The 26351-nt window shown below is 40.9% G+C and overlaps 1 protein-coding gene across 4 annotated transcripts in view; it reads left to right on the top strand.

The window, feature by feature from the left end:
- Positions 1–26318, top strand: part of sgsm1b (small G protein signaling modulator 1b) — a 41503-nt gene extending 15185 nt beyond the window's left edge. For 3 of the 4 annotated variants that reach the window (XM_004074916.5, XM_078956263.1, XM_078956265.1), the window contains one exon: positions 24225–26318. In XM_004074916.5, coding sequence (XP_004074964.1) covers positions 24225–24313 — 89 coding nt within the window. In that variant the 3' untranslated portion in view covers positions 24314–26318. Of the gene's footprint in view, positions 1–3336; positions 3676–24224 lie in introns of those variants that run through there. The other variant, XM_078956264.1, reaches the window with a different exon arrangement.
- Positions 26319–26351: the final 33 nt, after the last annotated feature.

Here is a 26351-nt window from a genome sequence, read left to right as displayed (position 1 = left end):
CGTCGAAACGCCAAAAAATGGGGTCAAAAGTCGCCCAAAGCACAAAACGACACGACAATTGTGTAACGCAACAAAAATACACACACACACGCACAACACACCCGCACAAACGTCAAAATTGTAGTCGCAAAAATGACGACAAAAAGACAAAAAAGCCCCAAAAAGCCCTCAAAAGACGGGTTTAAAGCCAAACAGACATGCCCAGCCTATAGTAAAAGACAGGCCGCATTGAAATACATAGGCCACCTGACTGCAAAAACTTCTATATTGTTTCTGCTTCGTTTCATTATGGCCCGCAGCAGTCATAGACTGCAAGGACCATATTGTAACTGGTACGAGGGTCGAACACTCAAAAAGTCCAAAACGTCAAAAAAACGCGTCAAAACGCCAAAAAATGGGGTCAAAGGTCGCCCAAAGCACACAACGACACGACAATTGTGTAACGCAACAAAAATACACACACACACGCACAACACCAACGCAAAAACGTAAAAATTGTAGTCGCAAAAATGACGTCAAAAACACAAAAAAGCCCCAAAAAGCCCCCAAAAGACAGGTTTAAAGCCAAAAAGACATGCCCAGCCTATAGTAAAAGACAGGCCGCATTGAAATACATAGGAAATCCTAACCGCAAAAACTTCTATATTGTTTCTGCTTCGTTTCATTATTATGGCCCGCAGCAGTCATAGACTGCAAGGACCATATTGTAACTGGTATGAGGGTCGAACACTCAAAAAGGTCCAAAACGTCAAAAAAACGCGTCAAAACGCCAAAAAATGGGGTCAAAAGTCGCCCAAAGCACAAAACGACACGACAATTGTGTAACGCAACAAAAATAAACACACACACGCACAACACCATCGCACAAACGTTAAAATTGTAGTCGCAAAAATGATGACAAAAACACAAAAAAGCCCCAAAAAGCCCTCAAAAGACGGGTTTAAAGCCAAAAAGACATGCCCAGCCTATAGTAAAAGACAGGCTGCATTGAAATACATAGGCCACCTGACTGCAAAAACTTCTATATTGTTTCTGCTTTGTTTCATTATTATTATTATGGCCCGCAGCAGTCATAGACTGCAAGGACCATATTGTAACTGGTACGAGGGTCGAACACTCAAAAAGGTCCAAAACGTCAAAAAAACGCGTCAAAACGCCAAAAAATGGGGTCAAAAGTCGCCCAAAGCACAAAACGACACGACAATTGTGTAACGCAACAAAAATAAACACACACACGCACAACACCATCGCACAAACGTTAAAATTGTAGTCGCAAAAATGACGACAAAAACACAAAAAAGCCCCAAAAAGCCCTCAAAGGACGGGTTTAAAGCCAAAAAGACATGCCCAGCCTATAGTAAAAGACAGGCTGCATTGAAATACATAGGCCACCTGACTGCAAAAACTTCTATATTGTTTCTGCTTTGTTTCATTATTATTATGGCCCGCAGCAGTCATAGACTGCAAGGACCATATTGTAACTGGTACGAGGGTCGAACACTCAAAAAGGTCCAAAACGTCAAAAAAACGCGTCAAAACGCCAAAAAATTATTATTATTCCGCTTTCTTATCGCGCCTTTGAGCTCAAATTTGACCCCCGCCACATACCCGAAAACTCACCAAAATTGGCACACACCTGGGATAAATTGAAAATGAATTTTCGACAAAGAGAACGTCACCCCCCCCCACGACGATGACATCACGGCGAGCGTTCCCGTAAAAAAAATGAATGGGCCGAAAATCGCTTATGGGGCCAAAAAAAAATATTTTGAAATACAGTTACGAAACCAAAACACGCATGTTGGAGATATCCCAAAGAAGTTATGAAATCATTATGGGATGGCCACACGACCTACGGCTTGGCGGCCATTTTGTGGCGAACTCAGAGAGATAGCGATTTTCGTGTTTTTTGACATTATGGGAAAATGACACTTTTGTTCAAGCGATTTTCACGAAATTTCATACACATGCCACAAACACGATTCTACAACTACCAAAGAATTTTTGTTGACCTTTGACCTTGGGAAGGGGCGGCCATCTTGAATTTTCAAAAAAAAGCACCTTTAGTAACGGATACAAACGAAAACTCGTCCTAGGGATTTTTATCAATCTTTTTGAAACTTCTCGGGCATCAATGGCAAGCTACTGTGGACAAAATGTTGGAATTAGAAGTTGTAGAATTTGAAACGCGTGCCCGTGGCGAATTCGCAACCGTCGCCATTTTAGCTAGCTCGCACATATTTTATCGGAATAGCCTGAAAATGAAATATGCGATTCCTTAGCCCACACTGAACAAAACGATGTCACATACGACAAAATCGATAAAGGAATGTGGCCGTGGTAAACAAAAAACAATCGCAAAAAAAAGTGCTGACTCGGCTAAAAAAAAACAATTTCGGATTTTTTTTTTAAGAATCGGCTAGCGAAACCCAGATAACTTTGTCGGGTATATCCAAACAAAGTTTTGAAATCATTACGTGATGGCGACACGACCTACGGTTTGGCGGCCATTTTGTGCCAAAATCTGCCATTTTGAGTTTTTCGCGTTTTTACACAATATGGAAAAAGGAACTTTTTTTCAAGCGATTTTCACGAAATTTGAGCGTAAGTCTTCAATTACCTCTGGAGTTTCGTCGACCTTTGACCTCGGGAAAAGGCGGCCATCTTGAATTTTCTATAAAAAACACCTTTGCCACCGGATTCAAACGTAAACTCTTCGTTGGAATTTTCAACGATCGTCTCGAAACTTTTTGGGCATCAATGGCAAGCTACTGTGGAAAAAATGTTGGAATTAGAAGTTGTAGATTTTAAACGGGGTGCGCGTGGCAAGCTAGCAAAGTGGCGCACTGTTATAACTCCCATGTATTTCAATACAATACAATGAAAATTGAATGCATGCATTAATGCCTTATAATGAATACATTGAAAAACACTGGATATGGACTTATAAGGAATGTGGGCGTGGTTAGCATGAAACCACTGTTGCTAAGGACGACAAAAAGTTTACTTTTACCGATTTGTCCGAAACTGACGTCAATCTGTTCGTCCTCCCGAGGGGACCAAAACATAAAATGGTTGCTATGGAGATAAAATCAACAGAATAGCTGCCATTTTGGAAAAAGTGGGGTTTTTATCAACCTATGGCATATAGCTCTCACCAATGGAGGAATGTGTTTTTCTGAATCAGTTTATGATGCTGATCGCTATGCTAGCACTTTTAGCCACATTAGCATAGCTAGCATAGTTAGCATAATTAGCATTTTAGGTAATGTGTTTTTCTGAGTCAGTTGATGATGCTGATCGCTATCTTCTTTCTCTTTCGGCTTTTCCCATCAGGGGTCGCCACAGCGAATCATCCTTTTCCACCTCACTCTATCATGGACATCTTCTACCCTAACATTAGCCAACTTCATGTCCTCTGTTAAGACATCCATGTATCTCCTCTTTGGCCGTCCTCTTGCCCTCCTGCCAGGCAGCTCCATCTCCAACATCCTTCTACCAATATATCCACTATCCCTCCTCTGAACATGTCCAAACCATCTCAGTCTGGCTTCTCTGACTTTGTCGCTGACACAGGCAACATGAGCCGTCCCTCTGATGTACTCGTTCCTTATCCTGTCTAACCTGGTCACTCCTAAGGAGAACCTCAACATCTTCATCTCCGCTACCTCCATCTCAGCCTCTTGTCTCTGTCTCACTGCTACCGTCTCTAACCCATAGAGCAGAGCTGGTCTCACCACTGTCTTGTACACCTTTCCTTTGAGTCTTGCTGGCACTCTTCTGTCACACAACACTCCTGACACTTTCCTCCAACCGCTCCAACCTGCCTGCACTCGCCTCTTCACCTCTTTTCCACAATCCCCATCACACTGAACTGTTGACCCCAAGTACTTAAACTCCTGCACCTTCTTCACCTCAGTCCCCTGTAACCTAACGCTTCTACCTTGATCCCTCTCGTTCAGACACATGTATTCTGTCTTACTACGACTGACCTTCATACCTCTTCTTTCCAGAGCAAACCTCCACCTCTCTAGCTGTTCCTCCACCTGCTCTCTACTCTCACTGCAAATTACAATGTCATCCGCAAACATCATTGTCCAGGGAGATTCCTGTCTTACCTCGTCTGTCAGCCTGTCCATCAGCATAGCAAACAAAAAAGGACTCAAAGCTGATCCTTGGTGTAGTCCCACCTCCACCTTGAACTCCTCTGTCTGACCTACAGCACATCTCACCACCGTCATACTTCTCTCATACATGTCCTGAACTACTCTGACATACTTTTCTGCCACTCCAGACGACCTCATACAGTACCACAGCTCCTCCCTCGGCACCCTGTCATACGCCTTCTCTAAATCTACGAACACACAATGCAGCTCCTTCTGACCTTCTCTGTACTTTTCCATCAACATTCTCAAAGCAAAAATGGCATCAGTGGTGCTCTTACGGGGCATGAAACCATACTGCTGCTCACAAATCTCCACCTTCTTCCTAAGCCTGGCTTCCACTACTCTTTCCCACAGCTTCATTGTGTGGCTCATCAACTTTATTCCTCTATAGTTGCTGCAGTTCTGCGTGTCACCCTTGTTCTTAAAGATTGGGACCAGAACGCTTCTCCTCCATTCCTCAGGCATCTTCTCACTCTCTAAAATCCTATTGAACAACCTTGTTAGAAATTCCACTGCTGTCTCTCCTAGGCACTTCCATACCTCCACAGGTACGTCATCAGGACCAACGGCCTTTCCGCTTTTCATCCTTTTCAGAGCCTTCCTAACCTCATCCTTTCCAATCTCTGCTACTTCCTGCTCCACAACAACCACATCTTCCTCCCTTCTTTCCCTGTCATTTTCCTCGTTCATCAGCTCCTCAAAATACTCCTTCCATCTTTTCTGTACACTCTCTTGGGTTGTTAGCACCTTTCCATCTCTGTCCTTAATCACCCTTATCTGTTGCACGTCCTTCCCATCTCTGTCTCTCTGTCTGGCTAGCCTGTACAAGTCCTTCTCTCCTTCCTTTGTGTCTAACCTGTCATATAGCTCATCGTAAGCTTTCTGTTTGGCCTTTGCCACCTCTCTCTTCACTTTACGCTGCGCTTCCTTGTACTCCTGTCTACCTTCCTCAGTCCTTTCTACATCCCACTTCCTTTTAGCCAACCTCTTCCTCTGGACGCATTCCTGTACTTCCTCATTCCACCACCAAGTCTCTTTACCGTCTTTCCTCTTTCCAGATGACACACCTAGCACCTTCCTACCTGTTTCCCTGATAATCTCTGCTGTAGTTTCCCAGTCATCTGGAAGCTCATCCTGACCACCCAGGACCTGTCTCAACTTCTGCCTAAATTCCTCACAAGTTTCTTCATTCTGTAGCTTCCACCACTTGGTCTTCTTTTCTGTTTTCCCTCTCTTCTTCTTCCTGACCTCCAGAGTCATCTTACACACCACCATGCGGTGCTGTCTGGCTACACTCTCTCCTACCACCACTTTGCAGTCATTAACCTCTCTCAAATGACCTCGTCTACATAGGATGTAGTCCACCTGAGTACTCCTACCTCCACTTCTGTATGTCACTCTATGTTCCTCTCTCTTCTGGAAGTAAGTGTTGACTACAGCCATTTCCATCCTCTTCGCAAAGTCCACCACCATCTGTCCCTCCAGATTCCTTTCCTTCACACCAAACCTGCCCATCACCTCCTCATCACCTCTGTTGCCCTCACCAACATGCCCATTAAAGTCTGCTCCAATAACAACTCTCTCTCCTCTGGGAAAACTCTCTATGACCTCATCCAACTCACTCCAGAATCTCTCCTTCACTTCTAACTCACAGCCAACCTGTGGCGCATACCCACTGACTACATTCACCATCACCCCTTCAATTTCTAACTTTAGGCTCATCATCCTGTCTGAGACTCTTTTCACCTCTAGAACACTGTTTACAAACTCCCCCTTCAGAATCACTCCTACCCCGTTTCTCTTCCTATCAACACCATGATAGAACAGTTTGTATCCTCCTCCAATACTACGTGCCTTGCTGCCCTTCCACCTTGTCTCCTGCACACACAGTACATCTACCTTCCTTCTCTCCATCATGTCTGCCAGCTCTCTGCCTTTCCCTGTCATTGTGCCAACGTTAAGAGTCCCTATTCTCAAACCTATGTTCCTGCCTTTTCCCTTCTCTCTCTGGCCACGGACCCTTCTGCCTCCCCTCTTTCTTCCACCAACAGTAGTCAAATTTCCACCGACACCCTGTAGGTTAACAGCATCGGTGGCGGTCGTTGTTAACCCGGGCCTCGACCGATCCGGTATGTCTAAAGTGTTGTGGATGATTCGCATGGTTATTTTGGCAATTTTTTACGCCGGATGCCCTTCCTGACGCAACCCTCTCTATTTATCCGGGCTTGGGACCGGCACAGAAGTTACTGGCTTGCAACCCCTGTGGCTAGATTGATGATGCTGATCGCTATGCTAGCTCTTTTAGCCACATTAGCATAGCTAGCATAGTTAGCATAATTAGCATTTTAGGTAATGTGTTATTTTGAGTCAGTTGATGATGCTGATCGCTATGCTAGCTCTTTTAGCCACATTAGCATAGCTAGCATAGTTAGCATATTTAGCATTTTAGGTAATGTGTTTTTCTGAGTCAGTTGATGATGCTGATCGCTATGCTAGCACTGTTAGCCACATTAGCGTAGCTAACATAGTTAGCATAATTAGCATTTTAGGTAATGTGTTTTTCTGAGAGAGTTGATAATGCTAATCGCCATGCTAGCACTTTTAGCCAAATTAGCATAGTTAGCATAATTAGCAAAATCAGCCTTGACTAGCTTTTAATTTGTGGGCGATGAGGGCGGCGGTGGTGCGTAGAGGTGGGCGTGGAAGGCGGGTAGCGTCTGCGGGCCATACAACGCCGCTTGCGGCTTTAATTATTATTATTCTTGCACACTAACGGCGTCTTTGAGCTTAATTTTGACCCCCGCCACATACCCGAAAACTCACCAAAGTTGGCACACACCTGGGATAAATTGAAAATGAATTTTCGGCAAAGAGAACGCCACCCCCCCGAAGTCGATGACATCACGGCGAGCGATCCCGTAAAAAAAATGAATGGGCCGAAAATCGCTTATGGGGCCAAAAAAAAATATTTTGAAATACAGTTACGAAACCAAAACACGCGTGTTGGAGATATCCCAAAGAAGTTATGAAATCATTATGGGATGGCCACACGACCTACGGCTTGGCGGCCATTTTGTGGCGAACTCAGAGAGATAGCGATTTTCGTGTTTTTTGACATTATGGGAAAATGACACTTTTGTTCAAGCGATTTTCACGAAATTTCATACACATGCCACAAACACGATTCTACAACTACCAAAGAAGTTTTGTTGACCTTTGACCTTGGGAAGGGGCGGCCATCTTGAATTTTCATAAAAAAGCACCTTTATTGACGGATACAAACGAAAACTCGTCCTAGGGATTTTTATCGATCTTTTTGAAACTTCTCAGGCATCAATGGCAAGCTACTGTGGACAAAATGTTGGAATTAGAAGTTGTAGAATTTGAAACGCGTGCGCGTGGCGAATTCGCAACCGTCGCCATTTTAGCTAGCTCGCACATATTTTATCGGAATAGCCTGAAACTGAAATATGCGATACCCTGGCCCACACTGAACAAAACGATGTCACGCACGACAAAATCGATAAAGGAATGTGGCCGTGGTAAACAAAAAACCGTCGCAAAAAAAAGTGCTGACTCGGCTAAAAAAAAATTTTCGGATTTTATTTTTAAGAATCGGCTAACGAAACTCAGATAACTTTGTCGGGTATATCCAAAGAAAGTTTTGAAATCATTACGTGATGGCGACACGACCTACGGTTTGGCGGCCATTTTGTGCCAAAATCTACCATTTTGCGTTTTTCGCGTTTTTACACAATATGGAAAAATGAACTTTTTTTCGAGCGATTTTGACGAAATTTGACTCGCATGTCCCTAGCGTAAGTGTATAATCACCTCTGGAGTTTCGTCGACCTTTGACCTCGGGAAAAGGCGGCCATCTTGAATTTTCTATAAAAAACACCTTTACCACCAGATTCAAACGTAAACTTGTCGTTGGAATTTTCATCGATTGTCTCGAAACGTTTTGGGCATCAATGGCAAGCTACTGTGGAAAAAATGTTGGAATTAGAAGTTGTAGATTTTGAACGGCGTGCGCGTGGCGAGCTAGCAAAGTGGCGCACTGTTATAACTCCCATGCATTTCAATACAATACAGTGAAAATTGAATGCATGCATAAATGCCTGAAACTGAATACATTGAAAAACACTGGATATGGACATATAAGGAATGTGGGCGTGGCTAGCATAAAACCCCTGTTGCTAAGGACAACAAAAATTTTACTTTTACCGATTTGTCCGAAACTGACGTCAATCTGTTCGTCCTCTCGAGGGGACCAAAACACAAATTGGTTGCTATGGAGATAAAATCAGCAGAAAAGCCGTCATTTTGGAAAAAGTGGGTTTTTTTATCAACTTATGACATATAGCTCTCACCAATGGAGGAATGTGTTTTTCTGAGTCAGTTGATGATGCTGATCGCTATGCTAGCACTTTTAGCTATGTTAGCATAACTAGCATAGTTAGCATAATTAGCATTTAAGGTAATGTGTTTTTCTGAGTCAGTTGATGATGCTGATCGCTACGCTAGCACTTTTAGCCTCATTAGCATAGCTAGCATAGTTAGCATAATTAGCATTTCAGGTAATGTGTTTTTCTGAGTCAGTTGATGATGCTGATCGCTATGCTAGCACTTTTAGCCACATTAGCATAGCTAGCATAGTTAGCATAATTAGCATTTTAGGTAATGTGTTTTTCTGAGTCAGTTAATGATGCTGATCGCTATGCTAGCACTTTTAGCCACATTAGCATAGCTAGCATAGTTAGCATAATTAGCATATGCAGTTTTGACTAGCCATTATCAAAAGTGGGCTGTGAGGGCGGTGGTGCGTAGAGTTGGGCGTGGAAGGGGGGTTGCGTCTGCGGGCCATACAACGCCGCTTGCGGCTTTAATTATGGCCCGCAGCAGTCATAGACTGCAAGGACCATATTGTAACTGGTACAAGGGTGGAACACTCAAAAAGGTCCAAAACGTCAAAAAAACGCGTCAAAACGCCAAAAAATGGGGTCAAAAGTCGCCCAAAGCACACAACGACACGACAATTGTGTAACGCAACAAAAATACACACACACACGCACAACACCAACGCAAAAACGTAAAAATTGTAGTCGCAAAAATGACGACAAAAGCACAAAAAAGCCCCAAAAAGCCCTCAAAAGACAGGTATAAAGCCCAAAAGACATGCCCAGCCTATAGTAAAAGACAGGCCGCATTGAAATACATAGGCCACCTGACTGCAAAAACTTCTATATTGTTTCTGCTTCGTTTCATTATTATTATTCTTCTTGTCCTATAACGGCGTCTTTGAGCTTAATTTTGACCCCCGCCACATACCCGAAAACTCACCAAAATTGGCACACACCTGGGATAAATTGAAAATGAATTTTTGGCAAAGAGAACGCCACCCCCCCGAAGTCGATGACATCACGGCGAGCGATCCCGTAAAAAAAATGAATGGGCCGAAAATCGCTTATGGCGCCAAAAAAAAATATTTTGAAATACAGTTACGAAACCAAAACACGCGTGTTGGAGATATCCCAAAGAAGTTATGAAATCATTATGGGATGCCCACACGACCTACGGCTTGGCGGCCATTTTGTGGCGAACTCAGAGAAATGGCGATTTTCGTGTTTTTTGACAATATGGGAAAACTATACTTTTGTTAAAGCGATTTTCACGAAATTTCATACACATGCCACAAACACGATTCTACAACTACCAAAGAAGTTTTGTTGACCTTTGACCTTGGGAAGGGGCGGCCATCTTGAATTTTCATAAAAAAGCACCTTTAGTAACGTATACAAACAAAAACTCGTCCTAGGGATTTTTATCGATCTTTTTGAAACTTCTCAGGCATCAATGGCAAAGCTACTGTGGACAAAATGTTGGAATTAGAAGTTGTAGAATTTGAAACGCGTGCGCGTGGCGAATTCGCAACCGTCGCCATTCTAGCTAGCTCGCACATATTTTATCGGAATAGCCTGAAACTGAAATATGCGATACCCTGGCCCACACTGAACAAAACGATGTCACATACGACAAAATCGATAAAGGAATGTGGCCGTGGTAAACAAAAAACCGTCGCAAAAAAAAGTGCTGACTCGGCAAAAAAAATTTTTTTCGGATTTTATTTTTAAGAATCGGCTAACGAAACCCAGATAACTTTGTCGGGTATATCCAAAGAAAGTTTTGAAATCATTACGTGATGGCCACACGACCTACGGTTTGGCGGCCATTTTGTGCCAAAATCTGCCATTTTGAGTTTTTCGCGTTTTTACACGATATGGAAAAATGAACTTTTTTTCGAGCGATTTTCACGAAATTTGACTCGCATGTCCCTAGCGTAAGTCTACAATCACCTTTGGAGTTTCGTCGACCTTTGACCTCGGGAAAAGGCGGCCAATTTTTCTATAAAAAACACATTAACCACCAGATTCAAACGTAAACTTGTCGTTGGAATTTTCTTCGATCGTCTCAAAACTTTTTGGGCATCAATGGCAAGCTACTGTGGAAAAAATGTTGGAATTAGAAGTTGTAGATTTTGAACGGCGTGCGCGTGGCAAGCTAGCAAAGTGGCGCACTGTTATGACTCCCATGCATTTCAATACAATACAGTGAAAATTGAATGCATGCATTAATGCCTGAAACTGAATACATTGTAAAACACTGGATATGGACATATAAGGAATGTGGGCGTGGTTAGCATAAAACCCCTGTTGCTAAGGACAACAAAAAGTTTACTTTTACCGATTTGTCCGAAACTGACGTCAATCTTTTCGTCCTCCCGAGGGGACCAAAACATAAAATGGTTGCTATGGAGATAAAATCAACAGAAAAGCCGCCATTTTGGAAAAAGTGTTTTTTTTTTATCAACTTATGACATTTAGCTCTCACCAATGGAGGAATGTGTTTTTTTGAGTCAGTTGATGATGCTGATCGCTATGCTAGCACTTTTAGCTATGTTAGCATAACTCGCATAGTTAGCATAATTAGCATTTTAGGTAATGTGTTTTTCTGAGTCAGTTGATGATGCTGATCGCTATGCTAGCACTTTTAGCTACATTAGCATAGCTAGCATAGTTAGCATAATTAGCATATGCAGTTTTGACTAACCATCATCAAAAGTGGGCGGTGAGGGCGGTGAGGGCGGTGAGGGCGGTGAGGGCGGTGACGGCGGTGGTGCGTAGAGTTGGGCGTGGAAGGCGGGTTGCGTCTGCGGGCCATACAACGCCGCTTGCGGCTTTAATTATTATTATTATTGTTCTCGTTTCTAACGGCGTCTTTGAGCTCAAATTTGACCCCCGCCACATACCCGAAAACTCACCAAAATTGGCACACACCTGGGATAAATTGAAAATGAATTTTCGGCAAAGAGAACGTCACCCCCCCCACGACGATGACATCACGGCGAGCGTTCCCGTAAAAAAAATGAATGGGCCGAAAATCGCTTATGGGGCCAAAAAAAAATATTTTGAAATACAGTTACAAAACCAAAACACGCGTGTTGGAGATATCCCAAAGAAGTTATGAAATCATTATGGGATGGCCACACGACCTACGGCTTGGCGGCCATTTTGTGGCGAACTCAGAGAAATGGCGATTTTCCTGTTTTTTCACAATATGGGAAAACGACACTTTTGTTCAAGCGATTTTCACGAAATTGCACACACATGCCACAAACACGATTCTACAACTACCAAAGAATTTTTGTTGACCTTTGACCTTGGGAAGGGGCGGCCATCTTGAATTTTCATAAAAAAGCACCTTTAGTAAGGTATTCAAACGAAAACTCGTCCTAAGAATTTTCATCGATCTTTTTGAAACTTCTTGGGCATCAATGGCAATCAATTGTGGACAATATGTTGGAATTAGAAGTTGTAGATTTTGAAACGCGTGCGCGTGGCGAATTCGCAACCGTCGCCATTTTAGCTAGCTTGCACATATTTTATCGGAATGTCGTGAAAATGAAATATACGATTCCCTGGCCCACACTGAACAAAACGATGTCAGATACGACAAAATTGATAAAGGAATGTGGCCGTGGTAAACAAAAAACGATCACAAAAAAAAGTGCTGACTCGGCTAAAAAAAAAAAATTCGGATTTTTTTTTTATAAATCGGCTAGCGAAACCCAGATAACTTTGTCGGGTATATCCAAACAAAGTTTTGAAATCATTACGTGATGGCGACACGACCTACGGTTTGGCGGCCATTTTGTGCCAAAATCGGCCATTTTGAGTTTTTCGCGTTTTTACACAATATGGAAAAAGGAACTTTTTTTTGAGCGATTTTCACGAAATTTGACTCGCATGTCCCTAGCGTAAGTGTATAATCACCTCTGGAGTTTCGTCGACCTTTGACCTCGGGAAAAGGCGGCCATCTTGAATTTTCTATAAAAAACACATTAACCACCAGATTCAAACGTAAACTTGTCGTTGGAATTTTTATCGATCGTCTCGAAACTTTTTGGGCATTAATGGCAAGCTACTGTGGAAAAAATGTTGGAATTAGAAGTTGTAGATTTTGAACGGCGTGCGCGTGGCAAGCTAGCAAAGTGGCGCACTGTTATAACTCCCATGCCTTTCAGTACAATACAGTGAAAATTGAATGCATGCATTCATGCCTGAAACTGAATACATTGAAAAACACTGGATATGGACATATAAGGAATGTGGGCGTGGTTAGCATAAAACCACTGTTGCTAAGGACAACAAAAAGTTTACTTTTACCGATTTGTCCGAAACTGAAGTCAATCTGTTCGTCTTCTCAAGGGGACCAAAACATAAAATGGTTGCTATGGAGATAAAATCAACAGAATAGCCGCCATTTTGGAAAAAGTGGGGTTTTTATCTACTTATGGCATATAGCTCTCACCAATGGAGGAATGTGTTTTTCTGAATCAGTTGATGATGCTGATCGCTATGCTAGCACTTTTAGCCACATTAGCATAGCTAGCATAGTTAGCATAATTAGCATTTTAGGTAATGTGTTTTTCTGAGTCAGTTGATGATGCTGATCGCAATGCTAGTACTTTTAGCCACATTAGCATAGCTAGCATAGTTAGCATAATTAGCATTTTAAGTAATGTGTTTTTCTGAGTCAGTTAATGATGTTGATCGCTAAGCTAGCACTTTTAGCCACATTAGCATAGCTAGCATAGTTAGCATAATTAGCATTTTATGTAATGTGTTTTTCTGAGTCAATTGATGATGCTGATCGCAATGCTAGTACTTTTAGCCACATTAGCATAGCTAGCATAGTTAGCATAATTAGCATTTTAAGTAATGTGTTTTTCTGAGTCAGTTAATGATGTTGATCGCTAAGCTAGCACTTTTAGCCACATTAGCATAGCTAGCATAGTTAGCATAATTAGCATTTTAGGTAATGTGTTTTTCTGAGTCAGTTGATGATGTTGATTGCAATGCTAGCACTCTTAGCCTCATTAGCATAGCTAGCATAGTTAACATAATTAGCATTTTAGGTAATGTGTTTTTATGAGTCAGTTGATGATGCTGATCGCTATGCTAGCACTTTTAGCCACATTAGCATAGCTAGCATAGTTAGCATAATTAGCATATGCAGTTTTGACTAGCCATTATTAAAAGTGGGCAGTGAGGGCGATGAGGGCGGTGGTGCGTAGAGTTGGGCGTGGAAGGCGGGTTGCGTCTGCGGGCCATACAACGCCGCTTGCGGCTTTAATTATGGCCCGCAGCAGTCATAGACTGCAAGGACCATATTGTAACTGGTACGAGGGTCGAACACTCAAAAAGTCCAAAACGTCAAAAAAACGCGTCAAAACGCCAAAAAATGGGGTCAAAAGTCGCCCAAAGCACACAACGAGACGACAATTGTGTAACGCAACAAAAATACACACACACACGCACAACACCCCCACACAAACGACAAATTTGTAGTCGCAAAAATTACGACAAAAACACAAAAAAGCCCCAAAAAGCCCTCAAAGAACGGGTTTAAAGCCAAAAAGACATGCCCAGCCTATAGTAAAAGACAGGCCGCATTGAAATACATAGGCCACCTATGGAGAGAAATTAGACTCAGTCGGATTTGTGCGTGCGTAATTCTTGATTTGTGCGTAAATTAGGATTTGTGTATGCATATTCTTGCTTTGTGCGTGCGTAAATTAGGATTTGTGCAAATTTGGATTTGTGCGTGATTTGTTACTCACATAATACGTTTTGTGTTTAAGTTAAAAAAATATAAAATGAAAAAAATACAAAATGCAATTTACGTATGCACAAATTAAGATTACAACAGCTTGAAACTATTTACACACACACATCTTTAAAAAAACACGCACAAATCCCTTGTTACGCACACACGAAGCCAAAGTTACGCACGGATCTACGGTGAGACTGTTTTCACGTCTCACAAATCCGTCCGTAAGTGCTGCGTTTAAATACCAGTGGAATGCTTGGTCATTAGAATTTTCCTATCAGCCTTCCCTTCCAAACGTATCCAGACAATGACTCAATCAATACATGAAGACAGTAGATGTTAGTGTGGAACATAGAGGCTACTTACTTCGGGGCGCTGACCACCGAGATGGGCCGCCATTCTTCCCGTGACTCTCTCAGTCTGACTGCCTTTGATTTTTCCGGAAGAAAAAAAAACAGTGCCCCTTACTGGTCGTTCCTGTTACGCATTTTACATCAATCCGGTGTCTCGGAGAATAATATACTTTTAACATATATATTAGCGTTTAAAAGTGGACGTCATATTCTCAGACGATAATTTTTATTTTCCTTCAAAGCTTTTTAAAGCCTTGCTACACCCACTGAAGGAAATACGTTTAGAAGGGAAGGCTGATAGGAAAATTCTAATGACCGAGCATTCCACTAGTATTTAAACGCAGCACTTACGGACGGATTTGTGAGACGTGAAAACAGTCTCACGGTAGATCCGTGCGTAACTTTGGCTTCGTGTGTGCGTAACAAGGGATTTGTGCGTGTTTTTTAAAGATGTGTGTGTGTAAGTAGTTTCAAGCTGTTGTAATCTTAATTTGTGCATACGTAAATTGCATTTTGTATTTTTTTCATTTTATATTTTTTTAACTTATACACAAAACGTATTATGTGAGTAACAAATCACACACAAATCCAAATTTATGCACAAATCCTAATTTACGCACGCACAAAGCAAGAATATGCATACACAAATCCTAATTTACGCACAAATCAAGAATTACGCACGCACAAATCCGACTGAGTCTAATTTCTCTCCATAGCCACCTGACTGCAAAAACTTCTATATTGTTTCTGCTTCGTTTCATTATTATTATTATTATTATTATTATTATTCTTCTTGCACACTAACGGCGTCTTTGAGCTTAATTTTGACCCCCGCCACATACCCGAAAACTCACCAAAATTGGCACACACCTAGGATAAATTGAAAATGAATTTTCGGCAAAGAGAACGTCAACCCCCCCACGACGATGACATCACGGCGAGCGTTCCCGTAAAAAAAATGAATGGGCCGAAAATCGCTTATGGGGCCAAAAAAAAATATTTTGAAATACAGTTTCGAAACCAAAACACGTGTGTTGGATATATCCCAAAGAAGTTATGAAATCATTATGGGATGGCCACACGACCTACGGCTTGGCGGCCATTTTGTGGAGAACACAGAGAATTGGCGATTTTCGTATTTTTTGACAATATGGGAAAACGATACTTTTGTTTGAGCGATTTTCACGAAATTGCACACACATGCCACTAGCACGATTCTACAACTACCAAAGAAGTTTCGTTGACCTTTGACCTTGGCAAGGGGCGGCCATCTTGAATTTTCATAAAAAAGCACCTTTAGTAACGGATACAAACGAAAACTCGTCCTAGGGATTTTTATCAATCTTTTTGAAACTTCTCGGGCATCAATGGCAAAGCTACTGTGGACAAAATGTTGGAATTAGAAGTTGTAGAATTTGAAACGCGTGCGCATGGCGAATTCGCAACCGTCGCCATTTAAGCTAGCTCGCACATATTTTATCGGAATAGCCTGAAACTGAAATATGCGATACCCTGGCCCACACTGAACAAAACGAGGTCACATACGACAAAATCCATAAAGGAATGTGGCCGTGGTAAACAAAAAACGATCGCAAAAAAAAGTGCTGACTCGGCTAAAAAAAAAAATTTCGGATTTTTTTTTAAAGAATCGGCTAGCGAAACCCAGATAACTTTGTCGGGTATATCCAAAGAAAGTTTTGAAATCATTACGTGATGGCGACACGACCTACGGTTTGGCGGCCATTTTGTGCCAAAGTCTGCCATTTTGAGTTTTTTGCGATTTTACACAATATGGAAAAATGAACTTTTTTTCAAGCGATTTTGACGAAATTTGACTGGCATGTCCCTAGCGTAAGTCTACAATCACCTTTGGAGTTTCGTCGACCTTTGACCTCGGGAAAAGGCAGCCATCTTGAATTTTATATAAAAAACACCTTTACCACCGGATTCAAACTTAAACTTGTCGTTGGAATTTTCATCAATCATCTCGAAACTTTTTAGGCATCAATGGCAAGCCACTGTGGAAGAAATGTTGGAATTAGAAGTTGTAGATTTTGAACGGCGTGTGCGTGGCATGCTAGCAAAGTGGCGCACTGTTATAACTCCCATGCATTTCAATACAATAGAGTGAAAATTGAATGCATGCATTTATACCTGAAACAGATTACATTGAAAAACACTGGATATGGACATATAAGGAATGTGGGCGTGGTTAGCATAAAACCACTGTTGCTAAGGACGACAAAAAGTTTACTTTTACCGATTTGTCCGAAACTGACGTCAATCTGTTCGTCCTCCCGAGGGGACCAAAACATAAAATGGTTGCTGTGGAGATAAAATCAACAGAAAAGCCGCCATTTTGGAAAAAGTGGGTTTTTTAGCAACTTATGACATATAACTCTCACCAATGGAGGAATGTGTTTTTCTGAGTCAGTTGATGATGCTGATCGCAATGCTAGCACTTTTAGCCACATTTGCATAGCTAGCATAGTTAGCATTATTAGCATTTTAGATAATGTATTTTTCTGAGTCAGTTGATGATGCTGATCGCTATGCTAGCACTTTTAGCCACATTAGCATAGCTAGCATAGTTAGCATAATTAGCATATGCAGTTTTGACCAGCCTTCATCAAAAGTGGGCGTGGAGGGCGGTGAGGGCGGTGGTGCGTAGAGTTGGGCGTTGACGGCGGGTTGCGTCTGCGGGCCATACAACGCCGCTTGCGGCTTTAATTATTATTATTCTTCCCGTTTCTAACGGATCCGTAGATCGCAAATTTGACCCCCGCCACATACCCGAAAACTCACCAAAATTGGCACACACCTAGGATAAATTGAAAATGAATTTTCGGCAAAGAAAACATCACCCCCCCCACGATGATGACATCACGGCGAGCGTTCCCGTCAAAAAAATGAATGGGCCGAAAATCGCTTATGGGGCCAAAAAAAAAAAATTTCGAAATACAGCTACGAAACAAAAACACGCGTGTTGGAAATATCCCAAAGAAGTTATGAAATCATTATGGGATGGCCAAACGGCCTACGGCTTGGCGGCCATTTTGTGGCGAATTCAGAGAAGTGGCGATTTTCGTGTTTTTTGACAATATGGGAAAACAACACCTTTGTTCAAGCGATTTTCACGAAATCGGACATACATCCCACAAACACGATTCTACAATAACCAAAGAAGTTTCGTTGACCTTTGACCTTGGCAAAGGGCGGCCATCTTGAATTTTCATAAAAAAGCACCTTTAGTAAAGGATACAAACGAAAACTCGTCCTAGGGATTTTTATCGATTTTTTTGAAACTTCTCGGGCATCAATGGCAAAGCTACTGTGGACAAAATGTTGGAATTAAAAGTTGTAGAATTTGAAACGCGTGCATGTGGCGAATTCGCAACCGTCGCCATTTAAGCTAGCTCGCACATATTTTATCGGAATAGCCTGAAACTGAAATATGTGATACCCTGGCCCACACTGAACAAAACGATGTCACATACGACAAAATCGATAAAGGAATGTGGCCGTGGTAAACAAAAAACGGTCGCAAAAAAAAGTGCTGACTCGGCAAAAAAAATTTTTTTCGGATTTTATTTTTAAGAATCGGCTAACGAAACCCAGACAAATTTGTCGGGTATATCCAAAGAAAGTTTTGAAATCATTACGTGATGGCGACACGACCTACGGTTTGGCGGCCATTTTGTGCCAAAATCTGCCATTTTGAGTTATTCGCGTTTTTACACAATATGGAAAAATGAACTTTTTTTCGAGCGATTTTCACGAAATTTGACGCGCATGTCCCTAGCGTAAGTCTACAATCACCTCTGGAGTTTCGTTGACCTTTGACCTCGGGAAAAGGCGGCCATCTTGAATTTTCTATAAAAAACACCTTTACCACCAGATTCAAACGTAAACTTGTCGTTGGAATTTTCAGCGATTGTCTCGAAACTTTTTGGGCATCAATGGCAAGCTACTGTGGAAAAAATGTTGGAATTAGAAGTTGTAGATTTTGAAAGGCGTGCGCGTGGCAAGCTAGCAAAGCGGCGCACTGTTATAACTCCCCTGCATTTCAATACAATACAGTGAAAATTGAATGCATGCATTAATGCCTGAAACTGAATACATTGAAAAACACTGGATATGGACATATAAGGAATGTGGGCGTGGTTAGCATAAAACCCCTGTTGCTAAGGACAACAAAAAGTTTACTTTTACCGATTTGTCCGAAACTGACGTCAATCTTTTCGTCCTCCCGAGGGGACCAAAACATAAAATGGTTGCTATGGAGATAAAATCAACAGAAAAGCCGCCATTTTGGAAAAAGTGGGTTTTTTTATCAACTTATGACATTTAGCTCTCACCAATGGAGGAATGTGTTTTTTTGAGTCAGTTGATGATGCTGATCGCTATGCTAGCACTTTTAGCTATGTTAGCATAACTCGCATAGTTAGCATAATTAGCATTTTAGGCAATGTGTTTTTCTGAGTCAGTTGATGATGCTGATCGCTATGCTAGCACTTTAAGCTACATTAGCATAGCTAGCATAATTAGCATAATTAGCAAAATCAGCCTTGACTAGCTTTTAATTTGTGGGCGGTGAGGGCAGTGAGGGCGGTCAGGTCAGCGGTGGTGCGTAGAGTTGGGCGTGGAAGGCGGGTTGCGTCTGCGGGCCATACAACGCCGCTTGCGGCTTTAATTATTATTATTATTATTCTTGTCCTATAACGGCGTCTTTGAGCTTAATTTTGACCCCCGCCACATACCCCAAAACTCACCAAAATTGGCACACACCTGGGATAAATTGAAAATGAATTTTTGGCAAAGAGAACGCCACCCCCCCGAAGTCGTTGACATCACGGCGAGCGATCCCGTAAAAAAAATGAATGGGCCGAAAATCGCTTATGGGGCCAAAAAAAAATATTTCGAAATACAGTTACGAAACCAAAACACGTGTGTTGGAGATATCCCAAAGAAGTTATGAAATCATTATGGGATGGCCACACGACCTACGGCTTGGCGGCCATTTTGTGGCGAACACAGAGAAATGGCGATTTTTGTGTTTTTTGACAATATGGGAAAACGATACTTTTGTTCGAGCGATTTTCACGAAATTTCATACACATGCCACAAACATGATTCTACAACTACCAAAGAATTTTTGTTGACCTTTGACCTTGGGAAGGGGCGGCCATCTTGAATTTTAAAAAAAAAGCACCTTTAGTAACAGATACAAACGAAAACTCGTCCTAGGGATTTTTATCAATCTTCTTGAAACTTCTCGGGCATCAATGGCAAGCTACTGTGGACAAAATGTTGGAATTAGAAGTTGTAGAATTTGAAACGCGTGCCCGTGGCGAATTCGCAACCGTCGCCATTTTAGCTAGCTCGCACATATTTTGTCGGAATAGCCTGAAACTGAAATATGCGATACCCTGTCCCACACTGAACAAAACGATGTCACATACGACAAAATCCATAAAGGAATGTGGCCGTGGTAAACAAAAAACCATCGCAAAAAAAAGTGCTGACTCGGCAAAAAAAAATTTTTTCGGATTTTATTTTTAAGAATCGGCTAACGAAACTCAGATAACTTTGTCGGGTATATCCAAAGAAAGTTTTGAAATCATTACGTGATGGCGACACGACCTACGGTTTGGCGGCCATTTTGTGCCAAAATCTACCATTTTGCGTTTTTCGCGTTTTTACACAATATGGAAAAATGAACTTTTTTTCGAGCGATTTTGACGAAATTTGACTCGCATGTCCCTAGCGTAAGTCTACAATCACCTTTGGAGTTTCGTCGACCTTTGACCTCGGGAAAAGGCGGCCATCTTGAATTTTCTATAAAACACACCTTTACCACCAGATTCAAACGTAAACTTGTCGTTGGAATTTTCATCGATTGTCTCGAAACTTTTTGGGCATCAATGGCAAGCTACTGTGGAAAAAATGTTGGAATTAGAAGTTGTAGATTTTGAGCGGCGTGTGCGTGGCAAGCTAGCAAAGTGGCGCACTGTTATAACTCCCATGCATTTCAATACAATACAGTGAAAATTGAATGCATGCATTCATGCCTGAAACAGAATACATTGAAAAAGACTGGACATGGACATATAAGGAATGTGGGCGTGGTTAGCATAAAACCACTGTTGCTAAGGACGACAAAAAGTTTACTTTTACCGATTTGTCAGAAACTGACGTCAATCTGTTCATCCTCCTGAGGGGACCAAAACATAAAATGGTCGCTATGGAGATAAAATCAACAGAAAAGCCGCCATTTTGGAAAAAGTGGGTTTTTTATCAACTTATGATATGTAGCTCTCACCAATGGAGGAATGTGTTTTTCTAAGTCAGTTGATGATGCTGCTCGCTATGCTAGCACTTTTAGCCACATTAGCATAGCTAGCATAATTAGCATAATTAGCATATGCAGTTTTGACTAGCCTTCATCAAAAGTGGGCGGTGAGGGCGGTGAGGGCGGTGAGGGCGGTTAGGGCGGTGGTGCGTAGACTTGGGCGTGGAAAGCGGGTTGCGTCTGCGGGCCATACAACGCCGCTTGCGGCTTTAATTATTATTATTCTTCTTGTCCTATAACGGCGTCTTTGAGCTTAATTTTGACCCCCGCCACATACCCCAAAACTCACCAAAATTGGCACACACCTGGGATAAATTGAAAATGAATTTTTGGCAAAGAGAACGCCACCCCCCCGAAGTCGATGACATCACGGCGAGCGATCCCGTAAAAAAAATGAATGGGCCGAAAATCGCTTATGGGGCCAAAAAAAAATATTTCGAAATACAGTTACGAAACCAAAACACGTGTGTTGGAGATATCCCAAAGAAGTTATGAAATCATTATGGGATGGCCACACGACCTACGGCTTGGCGGCCATTTTGTGGCGAACACAGAAAAATGGCGATTTTCGTGTTTTTTGACATTATGGGAAAATGATACTCTTGTTCGAGCGATTTTCACGAAATTTTATACACATGCCACAAACATGATTCTACAACTACCAAAGAATTTTTGTTGACCTTTGACCTTGGGAAGGGGCGGCCATCTTGAATTTTCAAAAAAAAGCACCTTTAGTAACAGATACAAACGAAAACTCGTCCTAGGGATTTTTATCAATCTTCTTGAAACTTCTCGGGCATCAATGGCAAGCTACTGTGGACAAAATGTTGGAATTAGAAGTTGTAGAATTTGAAACGCGTGCCCGTGGCGAATTTGCAACCGTCGCCATTTTAGCTAGCTCGTACATATTTTGTCGGAATAGCCTGAAACTGAAATATGCGATACCCTGTCCCACACTGAACAAAACGATGTCACATACGACAAAATCCATAAAGGAATGTGGCCGTGGTAAACAAAAAACCATCGCAAAAAAAAGTGCTGACTCTGCAAAAAAAATTTTTTTCGGATTTTATTTTTAAGAATCGGCTAACGAAACTCAGATAACTTTGTCGGGTATATCCAAAGAAAGTTTTGAAATCATTACGTGATGGCGACACGACCTACGGTTTGGCGGCCATTTTGTGCCAAAATCTACCATTTTGCGTTTTTCGCGTTTTTACACAATATGGAAAAATGAACTTTTTTTCGAGTGATTTTGACGAAATTTGACTCGCATGTCCCTAGCGTAAGTCTACAATCACCTTTGGAGTTTCGTCGACATTTGACCTCGGGAAAAGGCGGCCATCTTGAATTTTCTATAAAAAACACCTTTACCACCAGATTCAAACGTAAACTTGTCGTTGGAATTTTCATCGATTGTCTCGAAACTTTTTGGGCATCAATGGCAAGCTACTGTGGAAAAAATGTTGGAATTAGAAGTTGTAGATTTTGAGCGGCGTGTGCGTGGCAAGCTAGCAAAGTGGCGCACTGTTATAACTCCCATGCATTTCAATACAATACAGTGAAAATTGAATGCATGCATTCATGCCTGAAACAGAATACATTGAAAAAGACTGGACATGGACATATAAGGAATGTGGGCGTGGTTAGCATAAAACCACTGTTGCTAAGGACGACAAAAAGTTTACTTTTACCGATTTGTCAGAAACTGACGTCAATCTGTTCATCCTCCTGAGGGGACCAAAACATAAAATGGTCGCTATGGAGATAAAATCAACAGAAAAGCCGCCATTTTGGAAAAAGTGGGTTTTTTATCAACTTATGACATGTAGCTCTCACCAATGGAGGAATGTGTTTTTCTAAGTCAGTTGATGATGCTGCTCGCTATGCTAGCACTTTTAGCCACATTAGCATAGCTAGCATAATTAGCATAATTAGCATATGCAGTTTTGACTAGCCTTCATCAAAAGTGGGCGGTGAGGGCGGTGAGGGCGGTTAGGGCGGTGGTGCGTAGACTTGGGCGTGGAAAGCGGGTTGCGTCTGCGGGCCATACAACGACGCTTGCGGCTTTAATTGTTGATGTTTTGGCCGCTATTGTATTATTTTAATATACTACTTCAATCACCTTTTGATCTATTGTAAAAGTGTTCCCTGTGGTCTTTTAGTTATGATTATGCAGTTTTGCCAAAATTTGAAAAAATGTCTCGTTTTCTAGGACATAGCTTTTGCAGATTAGCAGTAGTTCATTAGAATTTCATCTCTGAATTGTGGATGGGGCCATTAGTGCGGTGCAGCCCCTCTCCATATTACTGAGAGCTCTCTGTTTACATGTTTGTGCAATGGCGTACAGCCCCTCACACCCCCAAGCCAACATTAACGAGCAACAAAAATGGCAACATTGGAAAAAATGGAAACGTTGGAGCTATTCAGCTGTATGCTTTAGAGCCAGACGTACATGGATCTATTTGTAGGTGCCACAGTTACCCAAACATACATATGAGTATTTCAACTGGCAGTGATCAAAACTTAAAAGAAAAAAATTGAAACAGTTCCTACAAGGTTTATAGAAGACAAAAATGTTTTAAAACCTAAATTACACCACATTAGTAAAAGAGATTAATTTGAGTTGAGCGCTTTCAAATTTAATAACTTTTTTTTTTCATGCTCATACTTTTTTATAATATTAACAAGAACTGAACATTTAAACTTTAGCACATTTCAGAAAGCATTTTTTAACGATTACTCTTTAGTAATTACTCTCTTTTCTCAGTTACCTTTATTGAAAACCTTTTTTAACAATACCTATGTAATAATATTTACATATAGTTACCGGTAAAACAGAATTCTAATGTGACGTGGTTGTAAGCAGGTTTTAAAATTCCAGTGAAGTATGGTCAATAAACTTGAATAAATAAAAAATATATACATTTTTATTTTGTTTTTTTTCTACCATATAAGATTTCCATCATCTATCTACTACTGATGTTTTATTTCATACATTCTTACTTGAAAATGCTAATAAAATCTGCCAAACTAAATTAGATCTCTGAGTCAAAATGAGTTTACTATATTTAATTATAACGTTGGGCTTTTTGCAAAAATTCTGAAACTGTTTTGTTAAATACTACCAGGATTTTGTGTTGTTTTTTGTCCAAATGAATTTCTTATTTCTCCTTTCAGAAATGGCAGAGCGACATGACGTTCCACAGGTCCTGATGATGGCCCGAGACTTGGTCCACAAAGTGCAGACCCTCATAGAGAACAAGTAACGCAGGACTCTGCAGCCATGGTCGATTTATCTGACTTGATAGTCATATACAGTATATCTCTATAAGAAAATAGTGTTTGAAAACTGGTGCACATTTACAGTAAAGCTGCTCATTATTCTAAAAACATTATAAAATAGGTTCTGTTTGCTCCTGTTTCGCAGTAAGGAGATGCGAGTATTGTCAGTAAACATGATTTTTGAAGTGTTAATGTTCACCCAGTGAATGTAACCTGTATTGAAACAGCTTCAGGATATTTTTTTATTTTGCCTTAAAATTCAGCTGTTGTTTCAGGGATGCAGCAACCAATTTTTTTCACTCTGTTTACACACTTCTACCATGTGCATTTGTGTGTCACATGTCATGTAAAGCAGTTGAGTATGTTTTCGAAATGATCATTTACCTGTAATTGTACCTGCCATTGTTTGACATGACTTCTTTTGGGATTTCTGATCTTGCAGGAAATGCAGACCAGCACATACTTACTTTAGATGCCATCATTTACTCAAGTGCGTGTTTTAAACTGAGCCTTCTATGTTTGAACTGCTCTGCACTTTGCTTTTTTATCCTTTTCCAGTTTTCACTGGAATCTGCTTGTTGAAACTGTATTTGCAGATAGCCATGTGCCACATCTTCCTAGGTCTGTCAGCTTGTCACTATTTCTTATAAAAAGATTAACACATGCAGAGCTAAAATGAGCCGTGCAGCACCAGAAGCTGTTGTGCTACAGTCAGTTTGCAGTGGTAGCTCTCACCTCCTTAACACGTTTATCAAAGGAGCAGTCTTGACAGTTCATAGTTGCCTTGTCTTTAACTCGCCTGATTTCTTTGCCAAACTCCTCAACAACAATGCTGTCGGCGAGTCCTGAGCCTCTCTGCATCATTTTCCTGCAAAACCTCTTTACCTCCCCGATGACAAGAAAGGATTCTCCTGTTCATCCTTGTTAGGAAGCAGGCCTACATTTTTCTTTTCACATCAGTTTCAGACTGTGCCTCGTAATTTCTTTTATAACTTAAACTAAATTTAATTTACTGTCAGTGGGCAATACTGCAGAAGTTAAGATGCAACAATGCTGTGTTATTTTGCTTGCAGGATTTGAAATGCACTCAATTTGATCCCCATATTCCATTCCTTTATTCAGTATTGAAACAAGAAAAAAAACTCTTTTACAACAGCTTATTTCAGGATTTATTAACTCAATTTTAGTAGAAAATAATTTCTAATCAAGCTCCTATATCCTAGTTTTTTTTGTCTTAAATTACTGCTCAAAATGTTTTTTTTTGCCTATTTTCAAGATTTTACCTTCTTACTAAGGCCTACACATTTTTTTCTCAAATCAAGACATCTTGTCAAGTAAAAGTCACTAGCTGCACTATCAGATAATTTGATGTATGTCTTGTCAATTTCTTTTTTTTTCCTTCTCAATTCCTATTAAAAACAAATCGTTTTTTTCTAGAATATGGGTTTTTTTTTTAGTGTGAGCGTCATTTGAACATTTTTTTAAACTGTATATTCTTCCCCAGAGATATTAGTATTTAATGTTAGTGTACAAACCTTCGCTGATTCGGTATTTCCAATGATGAATATTTATATGGGAGACAGTTCCGACATGAATATCTTAAAATCTGTGCAAAAAAAATGTAAGAAATGTTCAACATGGCAAAATCTGGTAAATTGGTGCCACCCACCGTTTTCAATAAGTCCAAAACATTCCTTTTTGTGGCTTCATTTCCGACTTGTTTCAGTGTCACTGCTAACGTATCCGTGTACAACTTAAATATGCCAGAGTACCGCTATCTGTGTATTGCTGTTGTCAAAAGGTGTAAAAAATGTATTGAAATGAATATTGTAAAAAAGCTATTACATATTTTAAAAATGCAATATGATGTATATGGAGCCTCGTCTGAAAATAATGAAAACACAAGTATATCACTGGAAATTTATTTTTTTCTGTCCTCTAAAATGGTTAAGTATAATTATTGTGTATTAAAATATATTTTGGACACCATGTAAACTGTTTTATTTGTAAGCAAGTGCTGTC

Source organism: Oryzias latipes, chromosome 12, assembly GCF_053564925.1.
Source record: "Oryzias latipes strain Hd-rR chromosome 12, Olatipes_Hd-rR_3.1".
NCBI lineage: Eukaryota > Metazoa > Chordata > Actinopteri > Beloniformes > Adrianichthyidae > Oryzias > Oryzias latipes.
The sequence above is the reverse complement of the archived record's forward strand: the minus strand, read 5'-3'. Positions and strand labels throughout refer to the sequence as shown.